Source organism: Equus quagga, chromosome 7, assembly GCF_021613505.1.
Source record: "Equus quagga isolate Etosha38 chromosome 7, UCLA_HA_Equagga_1.0, whole genome shotgun sequence".
Classification (NCBI taxonomy): Eukaryota; Metazoa; Chordata; class Mammalia; order Perissodactyla; family Equidae; genus Equus; species Equus quagga.
Genome location: NC_060273.1, coordinates 4,221,540 through 4,233,190, shown reverse-complemented (window position 1 = coordinate 4,233,190; position 11,651 = coordinate 4,221,540). Strand labels below are relative to the sequence as shown.

The window sequence follows — 11,651 nt, the reverse complement described above, 5'->3', positions numbered from 1 at the left end:
GGAGAGGCGCCGGCTCCACGTCGGCCGGGCGAGCGACTCGGGACCGCGGGGCGGGCGGCACCGGCGTCCCGGGAGAACTTGCGGCGCGGACGCGGGCTGCGAGCCGCTCCCCGGACGCCGGCCGGCTGAAAGCTCGCTCCGAAGGACTCGGCGGCTCCCCGGGCGCGGCCACGCAGAGCTCGCCGGACGCGGGGCCCCGGGCGCGGGCGGAGGCTGGCTTCCAGGCCGCGCCGAGGTCCGTCAGGGCAGCTGCCGGCGCGGCGACGCGGCCGGCCCCGGGGCCCGCGCGGAACTAACGGCCGTAACGGAAGCGCCGAGGGGGAGGGGGCGGGAGGCCGGGGCCCGGGGGCGGGGCGGAGCGCAGGGCCGGCTCCCTCGCGCTCCCGGCCAGCCGCACAGTCGCCGCCGCCGCCGCTGCCTCAGACCGCGGGCGCTTCGTTGTCACGAGCCGGAGGGAGGGGGACAGGAGCCGGGAGTCTCGGGGCTCCGGCGCGCGGAGACCGCGGCGCCCGGGTCACGTGCCGCTCGGCCAGCCAATGAGCTTCGGCGGGCGCGGTGACGTCAGGGCAGCGGCGTGGCCGGTGACAGCCGGCCCCCGTCACGTGGCCGCGCGCACTCCAATGGGCGGCGCCGGGGCGCCCTGGTGTTCCCGGCGGCCCGTGCGGCGGCCGTGGTCGGGTGGTAAGATGGCGGCTGTGAGTCTGCGGCTCGGCGATTTGGTGTGGTGAGTCCGGGCGGCCGGGGCCGGGCGAGGCGCGCCGCGGAGCTGCTCCCCGGGCGCGGGGGGCGCTGCCAGCCGCGGAGCTGCCTTTCCATGCGCTCCAGGCCGCGGCGAGAGGGCAAGGCGAGGTGCCGGCGCTGGGAGCGACGCCGGGCGGAAGGGGCAGCCCGGCCCCGGGGGACCGAGGCCGAGGGTGGCCGCGGCGGGCCGGGCTCAGAGCCCCGAAGCCGCCTGGGGAGCACGGCGCTGCGGGCCCGGACGCCGGCGGCTACGGTGGAGGGAGACCCCGGCGGCGCGCGGCTCCTGCGCACGCCGGCTCCTCGAGGTCTTGCCCCGGCGCCCCGGAGAGCGGCAGAGCCGGGGAGCCCGTCCAAGCTCGCGGTGCGATGGCACCGACCTGGGCGGGCGGCTTGGCCCGGGGTGTCGAAACCCGGCTGCCGGCGCTGCCCCGTGGAGAAGTGGAGTGGGGACTTCTCCTTTACGCCGGAGGCTCGGCCGGGGCCGGTGCCTTCCCTACGTGTCTCCCGTTGTCCGCCTGTGCGTCCCGAACCGAGTCTGCTGGTCGCCGCCTCCCTGGAGCTGCGTAGCTCGCCTCCCGGCCCGGAGGAAGGCTCACATTAGCATTTGTCAGAGTCGGCCGGCCCGCGGTGAATGAAACCAGACTTTGCGAGGGGAAGTCTGTGTTTACAGAGCGCGCCGCCCCCCGCCCGCGTCCCGGGATGGCTCTGGACAAGTGCCTCTTGTGGTTTTGTTGTCATGTGTTCCCTGCCACCAGGAGAGTGCACATACCCTATGCACACACGTTTACAGTTTTGCGTTCCAGCTCTGAGGGCTTTGGGCGTCTTGGGCCCGGCTGTGGAAACCAGATTGAGAAGTCCTGTTTGCCAGCTTTATGTTCTGGCACTTGAGGGAGCGAGGGGAGGTTTAGGAAGATAAATTGCATATTGAGTGGGTTAAAGGAGGTGGACTGGCTTTTCCAGGGCAAATGCTGATTCCCTGTGTTTTCTCTAGGGGGAAACTCGGCCGGTATCCTCCTTGGCCGGGAAAGGTGAGTGTCTTCTACTACTAGAAGCTGCTAAAGGAAGACATCTGAAGTTGAGTTTGAGAAGGTGGAGAATGTAAGATGCATTCCCCTCAATTTCTAGCATTAAACTGGGCCTATTTAAGTGGCACTCAGAATTTTTTTTTTCTTCTACTATCAGTTTGTTTAGGAAAAGCAATATAAGTCGGGTCATTTAATCTGCAGGAATCCCTTGTTTCTTGCATCAGAGATGGTTTTCGTGCAGTCTTTTAACCCTGGAAGTCAATTTTAATTTGAATTCAGCTTTGCACTAAAATCTAACAAAAGGAGAAGAAAATAAATTCTCCAGGAAGAGAGAAATCTAAATGTAGGTTAGTGAAAAGTCAAAGTATTTTTGTCCAACTAAGTTTAAATCTTCTTTCCATGTTACCATATGTGCTGCTCCAGTGCATCTTTGCAAAAGTTGGCATTCCAGATTTTGCATGAGGCGATCCGTCATAGCTTTCCAAATGTTCTGTTTTTATCTTCTTGCTAGGAGCCTGGGAAATGTCTTTAGACTATCTCTTTGCAATATGGCATTTTCAGTGCCTCCTTCATTGTCGGTATTACCTGTCGCAACTTTTTCTGCACACTTTTTTTTTTTTTTGCTTGAGGAAGATTGTTGGTGAGCTAACAACTGTGGCAGTCTTTCTTTGTTTTGTATGTGACATGCCACCAGAGCATGGTTTGATGAGCGATGTGTAGGTCTGCACCCAGGATTCAAACTCACAAACCTGGGGCTGCCAAAGCGAGCACGCCAACTTAACCACTACGCCACTGAGCCGGCCTCACACACAAATATTTTTAAGAGTGTCCTCTGCATTTCTTCAATGATGACAAGGTCACGTCGGAGGTGAATGATGTTGGTCTTAGTTTTAACTGCTTTTAAAACAGGGCCATTGCAGTAAAAGGGATATAGTATCTACTGAACACTGTGTTACACGTTAGACTTAGGAAACTTTTAAAGTATTTGCACATTTGCACACATCTTAGTAAAAGTGTCAGATTTGGACATGTGCTAGGCTCTGGGTTCTTCAGTGGTATTCCTTTCATTTCATTTTTTTCTTATTAGTTTAGAGCTGTGGAAAAAAATCTTTGTTTCCCTTTTATCCTCCAGATTGTTAATCCGCCCAAGGACTTGAAGAAACCACGTGGAAAGAAATGCTTTTTTGTGAAATTTTTTGGAACAGAAGATCAGTGAGTAGTGCTCCCCAAGAGCTTCACTTTCCCTTTGTTTGGGCATTGCCCTGGGTCTGAGGTGCTTTGAGAATATTCTAGGGACCCTAGTTCAGTCTTACTGTAGTCTATAAGAATGGTATGTCATTCTCGCTCCATACCTAAATAAAAACTGCTATTCTTATCTCGCAGAAATTGTTCTGGGGCCAGTAACAATGTCAGTCAAGTGAGAATGAAGGTTCACCACTTTGTAAATATGAGGATCATGTTGAGAAAGTTTTTCTCAGCTCTTTACCCAACTCCATAGGCAGTTCCTATTATAAGGGCCATATTTGGTTCTTTTTTTAAATGGCTGTTTATCACTGTGGCTCATGCATGAGGTATATGGTGAAAACTAAAATTTTATTTACCTTAATAAAAGTGATTGATCCTGTTCTCTTCTGTAAAATTAGATGACTTGCTGTAATATTGTAACAGTAAAGCTTTTTAACCAGATCTTTCTTAAGTTGAAATCAGGACCATCAATTTGAGATCCTTTGATAGGCCATATACGTCACAGTGAGGGAGAGAATGTGTATTTACTTGAGTTTCGGGTGGTTTGTTTAGCGTTATCACTATATCAACTTGATTACCTGGGTTTAGCTAGATGGTTTGATTTCTTTAAGTAGTTGTATTTCTATTTATGACTCTTAGAGGAAAATGTAGCTTTGGGTTTGAAAAACGTCTGTGGCTTTCTGATAAATCTAACACCAGTGGTTTAAATATACATTCCTAGAAAGCAATATATAATATTCCATAGCAAAATCTCTTATGAACAGTGTTCTTCTCTCACTCAGGAGTTTATACATCCGAGTCCTTATCCTGGTTTAGAGTTTGCATGGTGTGTCTACCTTCACCATACAGATATACTAAGACCCAGGCCCAGTTCTCTGCCACAAACCAATGTAGCAGTCTTTTGATGGTGATATTTCAAGGGAGTCACTGGCTCAGGGCTGTGAGAACCAGAGATACTCTGGAAGAGGGAATGTTCTGGTAATGCCATGGATTTCACAAAAAAATTGTCCTGGTACATAAAACAAGCGCTGATTGTGCAGCCACACCCCACATTGCTGACACCAAAGGGAACTTCCAGGAAAGCAAATGTGTGGTCCCCACCTTCCAGGAACTCAGGTGACCAGGCATAAATATTTCAGATGGGATTAAGGGCAGAATGAGTGATGCAGGGAATTGTTAAAGGGTTCTAGAACAAGGAGAGAGCGGTGGAGAACGGCTGGGTCAGAGAAGGCTGTTGGGAGAGATGGGATCTGAACCCCGCTCTGGAGGAGTAGAATTTGGATAGGCAGGAACAAGAAGGGCGTTCCAAGCAGTGGGGATACTGTGAACAGCTGGACATCAAGTTGCTTGTGTAGGCAGAGAGAGGCTCCCTGCCTGGGGTAAAGAACTGGGGTTGGGAATAAGAGAGGCAGTATAATTGGCTTAACTCGGTCAGCTAAATGAAGTACACAAATCTGAAACAGAGTGGGAATGCACAGAAGGATTACAAGAGCTCTGAAAGCCGTTATGTTCTTATAATTCAAAAAAAATGCTAGAAGGCTAGAAGAATAAATATGGCCTTGATGTTTGAGAAATACAACAGATAGGACACGGAAAATTGGAGTTGAGTGACTTTCAGCACAGCCAGGCGAACAGGTGAAGCCAATGAAAAGGATGCACTTACTGAACACGAAAACAACCTCCTGTGGTTGTTGGTGGCGATGATGTAATTTCTAACCGGCTAAAGTTCTTTGAGGGGATTCATAGTCAAGTGGATACAGGGCAACTGTTAGATATAATATCTTTAAGCCTTTTAAACTTTGTTGCTGGAGTTCCATATAAAACGTGATTTAAAAATTAAGTCGCCCTGGGACTAATGTTCTCTTTTTGTGGCTATGCAGTTGACTTAATGGAGGGAAACAAAGGGTAAGGATCTACAAGCACTTCTCTGAAGGGAGAAGTGTTCTTAGTGATCAGTGTTAAGGCACATTTTATTTAATATCTGTATTATCTGAAGCAAAATCTCCAGATTGTTGGGTAGCAGCAAATTACTTTGGGGAAAGAGCTCTGGATCGCTTACTGGTCTGACATGCATTCAGGTCCCAGTTCCACCTGCTCTGTGATTTGGGCAAGCTGTTTCACCTTTCTAAGCCTCTGCACCCTCGTCCGTATGTGAGGATAATGCTCCCTACATCATAGTTAAGAAGTAGTGTCACTTATTCATGGTGTGGTTTGTCCTACAGCAGGTGTTCAACAACCAGGTCGGGGTATAGATCTGTTACAAGAGAGGAAGAAAGTTGGTAAGAAGCAAGTGGCTTTAAGGAAAATACGAGAGAGATAGACACAGACTCTGCCCATGAGAGAGAGAGAGGATCTGTGTTTGAAAGAAAGGCATCTGAGAGCTGGAGATTCCTGAGGATGTCAGCCAGGTCTGCTCTTTTGACCAAAGAGGCTTTGAACACAAAACAATACATTTTTCCACCTTTTTGGGGGGAAGGGGTCTTTTTTCTTATTTTTATGTTGTTCCACCTTTATGTAAAAACTACCATGCCTCAGCAGGAGTACTGTGTGCAGTTCAGTCCATGCTCCCCAAGGGATCTGGTGGAACTAGTCAAGATCAGAAAAGGGAGCCCAGTCAGATGAAACAGTAGGACTCTCTAATGGGAAAAGGCAAAGACTGAAAAAAGAACATATTCAGAATTGATGAAATAACGAATGGCCTTAAGGAGATAGACGCTTGTTCATAAAGCCTCAGAGTTTCAACAGGGGCACCATGAGTCGTGTGACTGTGTTCAGGGCACATGTAAGGAGTACTGTATGAGAGAGACGTTGGAGAGGAGTTTTAGACAGGAAATGCAAGTGGACTTCTTAGAGATGAGAACTGCTTTGTGAAAGGCAAAGCCATAAATGGCTACAGAAGGAGCTGGCCTCTCCCTTGCCTCTAATGCTGGATGTCAGCAAGCGGGGCAGACGTGCCTGGCATGTCCTGGGTGGAGGCTCCGTTGGTTCCTGGAACCTGGCCTCAGTGGACAAGGTCTGGCCCAGTGGGGCTGTTCCTGTATTCCTAAGGAATGTGGGATTCAGTCAGAGTTAGTCAGTTTCAAAACTGACATGCTACTTAAGGAAAAAATATAGAGAGAGTTGATTTTTTTATATTAGCAAGGACCTTTACTGAAGAGTGAAACGGGTAGCTCTTTAAGACAAGATGAATGATGATTTCAATCCTGGGAAACTAATTTTTCTCTCTCTCTCTTCCTCTGCCAAAACATCTAACAAATTATGTTGACATCCCATTGTTAGGAAGGGAGGACCAGCCTTGCTCACCAGACTCCCCTGCGTGGGGAAGGACTTAGTAAGATGGCCAGATTCGGCTCTTGGAGGCTGGAGGCCACAACAGCAAGTGCCTGCAGTCGTTTTCCATCTCAGGGAAATAACAGGGAAAAACAAGGTCAGCGTAAGTTTGCCAACTCCACCAAGTGACCACGACCAAAGACTAAATCTCAGGTGCCTGAGGGCCCACCTTGGACCAGTGGTCGCCCATGAGAGTAGAAACTGAGCTTGGGGTTTAAAAGTTTTATCAGTGGCTGAGGATGGCAGAATGGAGGGAGCTCGTTTACTTTGCAGGTGCTCAGAAACCACCAGAAACAAAGCAGTTCGGAGAATACTGTGGACAAACAATGTGTAGATCCCAAACGACACCCTGAGAGTTTCTGTAGCAGTCCTCACCTCTGAGCCGCAGGGGACAGCCCTCCAGGAAATGGATGAGGTGGTTGTTCTGGTTCTTATTTCTTAACAGACATGCAAACTGAGAGGCAGGAGATTTACGGTTAAGTGATAAGATGTCCAGGATCCCAGCCTGAGGTACTTTTTACCTCAAACCAGATATAAGGTGGAACAAGCCGGGTGTGAGATGTCTGAGTATTAAAGTAACTCTTCCAGAAAAATCTGTGGCTCATAGTTAGAAGCATAGCAGTTTGGAACCATCTAAGCATCCCTTTTTCTTTTCACCTGGCACCTGATTGACGCACTTTCCCTACACCCGACACCATGTGACAGTTGCAGAATTGAGCCAAGCAGGTAGTGAGCGCCACTGCTCTGGGTATTTGGACTGAGCCAGCAGGGTCCCTCTGCCAGGGCTGGACAAAAGCTGTCCTAGAGAGAGTAGACTAGGTTATCCTCCCAGCGCCAGCAGCGGCTCCTGTCCTATAGGTGACACCCTTCGTGGCTGAGGCAGTGGACTCCAGGAGCAGATGTCATGCACCAGAATTAGAGAAATTGGCACAGAAAGAAGCGGCTGGCCGTGTTGCCATAGGCAGCACAGCTTGAAAGCCTCATCCAGCATTTGGGAATGTTTTCTCGTTTTGGAAACAAAGTCTTCTCAGTCTGTCTTGTCTGCAAGTCTTTGTTGATGTCTGTATGATAATCATGGCTCGAAGTTCACTGAGAAATTCTGAATTACTTTCTTTATGGTTTTTGGTGGTTTGGGGTTTGGGGTGTCTTGATTTCTGAACAGCTTAGACTTAGACCTTTGACACCTCAGTAATCCTCAGCCTCTTTCAATGATTTAAAAGCGGCGGGGGGGATGGAGAGAAATTATTTACTAAGTACTGCTCACCAAATCCAGGTGGAGAAGCGAACTCACATCTTTTGACCCCGTCCTCATTCTCACCTTTGGACTGTGCTTGCATGTGTGTTCTCTCCCCACCCCTACTCCTGCCCAGGTTATTGTGTGTCTGTGAAGTCTGAGACACATGTATGAGGGTGTTTGAGATTGTTCATAGACTGGCATCTTTAATATGCTATCTACGTGGTATGATATTAATTTAAGGAGAAAGCAGGTCAGAATTATGGAAGTTTTTGAAAATGTGAGGGGTTTTTTTTGGTGAGGAAGATTGGCCCTGAGCTAACATCTGTTGCCAATTTTCCTCTTTTTGCTTGAGGAAGATTGTCCCTGAGCTAACATCTGTACCAATCTTCCTCTATTTTTTGTATGTGGAACGCCGCCACAGCATGGCTTGATGAGCAGTGTGTAGGTCCGTGCCCGGGATCCGAACCCGCAAACCCTGGGCTGCCGAAGCGGAGTGTGCGAACTTAACCACTATGCTACCGGGCTGGCACCGAAAATGTGAGGTTTTTAAATTCATTTTGAGTGGAGTGTGTAATCTGAGGGTGGCTTAGTGGAACGTTTATATTCACAAATGAAAAGAATTTGTTAGAGGCATGATCAGAATACCAGGGTAAGTTTGCTCTCTGGGCAGTGTTACAGGTGCAGCTACACAGGCAGTAGCTACCCACCTGAGCAAAGCTACAAACAAGGAAATCACGGAGGAGCCCTCTGGGCAGTTGGAATAGCCCACGTTCTACAAGAGGCCTTTATTGTTGATTTGTTGTCTTTTAAATATAATACATGTTTGTGGTTCCCCTAAAAAAATCAAGCTATAACCACGAAACAGTTCCCCATACATTTATCCCCATCCTTCAGCACGTGGTTCCCTGCCCACGGGCATCCTGTTATACTAGCTTCTTCTGGCGTGCCCCTCCAGAGATATTGGGTGCATAATCAAAAAGTTCATGTTCCTTTTTCCTCGTTTTTACACACACTGCTCTGCATCTTTCTTTTTTCCACTGAGCCAGCTGTCTTGAGGAGCCTTCCATTCCCTTCTTTGGAGCAACCTCACTGATTGCCAGTTAGCTCGTTTCCAGGCTTTACTTCTACAAACGATGTGTAATTAACTTCCTTGTACCTAAAAGCAAAGCTGCGTACTTCAAACACAACTCAACTCAACTTGATTTTCTGACTCCCCAGCCTGCAGTAAACCGGGCAGAAAAGGTCCAGCTCCATCTAGGCATTGGAAGGATGATATGTGGGAAATCACAAGTTACAGCTTATATCAAGGAAGGAAACAGAACAGTGACTTAAAGAACAACAACAGCAACAACTACGAAAAGCCACTAAAGCCTTACAGCACTTAACCCAGAGGCCAGCAGGCCAGCCTCCCGACCGTGCCCAAAAGGCATTGTGTACTCAGGGATTATTTATTGAGCACCAGCTGCATGCCAGGCCCCACTGATGGGCCTCAGTGGATCGGGGAGAGGTGCATTATTGAAGTTCCAGCAGAAAAGCACACCCTTTTTGGGGAGACAGGGTTTTGCAGTACGGCCTTTAGAGAAAACATTCTTTTCAGATGGCCAAAGGGATTTCGGTTTGGCTTCCTCTCAAGAGGTGATCCTCCCAGGGCTCTGGTGGGCTGGCTTTTTATTTGCTTTTTCTCTGGTACAATGGGATGCTTCCCCAACAATAGATTGATTTCTTAAGTAGATATAACATTTCTTGTATTTTTCCTCTTGAAGTCATAGTGTCAGCTTGTTTAGCAAACCACTTTCACTTTTCAAAGAAGGTCATAAAGGAAAATTTCATTTTAGTATCTCAAATGCTGGTCTTCAGGATGAGTGGAATTTTGACTGTACTGTTCTCCTGGCAGAAATTAGTAATCCACTTAAAATGCTCCAATGAAGACATGAGTTTATTGGTGCTTCCTCCGCAAATGTTCTGACCTTTCCCCTTACGCTGAATCAGAGGTTAGGGTGGGGACGGAGAGGCAGGGATTAGGATTTTGAGAGTGTGTTGTCCCATCTCAAGGGGCTCCATAAAAGTGGCCCCGTTGGTCTTATACTGGAACTTGTGTGGGTCTCAGCTTCTGACCTGAAGCTCAGAGAAGAAGGAGGCCTGTCCAGAGCACATGGCTCTTTAAACTTCATCACTGATACTTGTGTCATCTCAGAGCTGCCAGTTAGTGTAACAGCTTAACTTGCTTTTTGGGGCGTCTGGCTTTGCATCTGATTGCTCTAGTGTTCTATCCTTAGAAACATTAAAGGTAAGGAGAGGCAAGAGGGCCAGTGGTATATTTGCCAGGCAATGTGGGGTTGAAATTTAATTCTGTTCTTCCTTCCTGTCAATTGGACCTGTTGGCTCTATCCTGTCAAATTTTAGACTTTAAGATGAGTTGGTCGCTAGAAAGTTACCTGCTTGCCTCACCTGGTTGGAACTCTATGCAATGAGACTAGCATCTGAGACCCATTCATCGTTCTGTTGTCTAGTTCTGTTTAGCCATAGGTGACATGCTCAGTCCTGGTTTGCTGTCGCATTTGCAGGCTGATGGTCCCGGAGCTGTTGTGTTCCTACAGACCCATCATCACAACTATTAGCACAACACTCAAAGCACAGGTGGTTGATGGTGGGTTGGTAGCATTATTTTTGTGTACAGAGGTTGGCAGTTTTGCTATTATTAGTGAATATTCTCAGGCCTTTTCTAAAGGAGAGAACTGTAAGTTAGTGTGATAGCCCAGTTTCTACATCTTTAACCTGACCCACTTTTTCTGAAGGTTATACTGTGAAACCTGTGAGTATTACAGGGTAAAATATAGATTAACTGTTACCTGCCAAGCCTATGAAGTTCTCTCCTTTACTGGAATTCTGTAAACTGAATGTCATTTAGGGAAACTACAGAAAGCCGGCTGGGGCAAGTTTGTTCAGGTGAGGACGGTAGGCCACATATTCCAAAATTGACAACTGATGGCTTTTTTCACTTTCCTGTGTTATGTGTTAGTGGCAGGAATTAAAAATTAAATATCAGAAGAATATTTTCTTCTATCTTTAATCACAAACAAAATCTTGTTTTTAAAGGCCGCCTTTTGTGACTGCTGCCCTCATTCCAAACCATGTGTTAGTAGCCATGGATACAATCATTTATGAACAAATATAGGCTCCGTGGCTGCAAATATCTGTAAGAGCAGCAGATTTTAGATGATTTCTTTAGCCCTCGTAGCCTCCCTGATTCTCAGTTGATTGACAGGTCGTCAGTCTGGCTAAGGTTGTTGACGGGCAGTGATGCTGCCACGGTTGATAATGCTTGCAGGTGCTCTGATTCCCTGGTATGCATGTGGGGCCTTTCGTGCTGTGTGGGGAGAATGGAAGAGCATCTCCAGTGTTCCTCTGTCCTGAGCGAGTGGCAGGGTGTGTGTAGCCTGGCATAGAAGGCTAGTGAACTGGAGTGGAAACAGTCTACAACACGGTGATTTCATGTGGAGGATGTGCTAATTTTGTTTGTTGTTTTTGTTCTGCTTGACTTGTTCCAAGAAAACATACTTTTAGGCTCAAGAATTTGGGGTGTTGATAGCATGTTTTGAAAAAATGGCAGGTCTGCTTCAAAGTCCAGTTAAACCAAATGGATATTTGCGTTCTGCTACGGGTGAGGTCTTTGATGCTTGTTGGCACAGGCTGTGTGGATCATACCCTTGCTGTGTGTGTTCTCTGCTAGTGCCTGGATCAAAGTGGAACAGTTAAAGCCATATCATGCGCATAAGGAGGAAATGATAAAGATCAACAAGGGAAAAAGATTCCAGCAAGCTGTGGATGCCGTGGAAGAGTTCCTCAGGAGAGCCAAAGGGAAAGACCAGGTGAGAGACCCCTTGATTCTCACTCTATGCCAACACCAGCCCAGTTATTTTTGCATAGCAACTAACAGAGTAAATGTCACCCAAATCCGAAACTCTATTCTTATGAAATACCCGTGAAGAGAGAGCTACTTCAGTTCTAAGGTATCAGCGTTTTGCTAATCATTTGAAACTCCATGCATGCAGCTGACCTTTCTGGAATAGATT

The 11,651-nt window shown here is 48.0% G+C and overlaps 1 protein-coding gene across 3 annotated transcripts in view; it reads left to right on the top strand.

The window, feature by feature from the left end:
- The first annotated feature begins 521 nt into the window (after positions 1 to 521).
- The window catches only part of GLYR1 (glyoxylate reductase 1 homolog), a 35,267-nt gene continuing 24,137 nt past the window's right edge, over positions 522 to 11,651 (top strand). For 2 of the 3 annotated variants that reach the window (XM_046666160.1, XM_046666158.1), the window contains exons 1-4: positions 619 to 724; positions 1,733 to 1,769; positions 2,899 to 2,978; positions 11,309 to 11,447. In XM_046666160.1, the coding sequence (XP_046522116.1) occupies positions 621 to 724; positions 1,733 to 1,769; positions 2,899 to 2,978; positions 11,309 to 11,447 (360 nt within the window). In that variant the 5' untranslated portion in view covers positions 619 to 620. Of the gene's footprint in view, positions 725 to 1,732; positions 1,770 to 2,898; positions 2,979 to 11,308; positions 11,448 to 11,651 lie in introns of all 3 variants that reach the window. The other variant, XM_046666161.1, reaches the window with a different exon arrangement.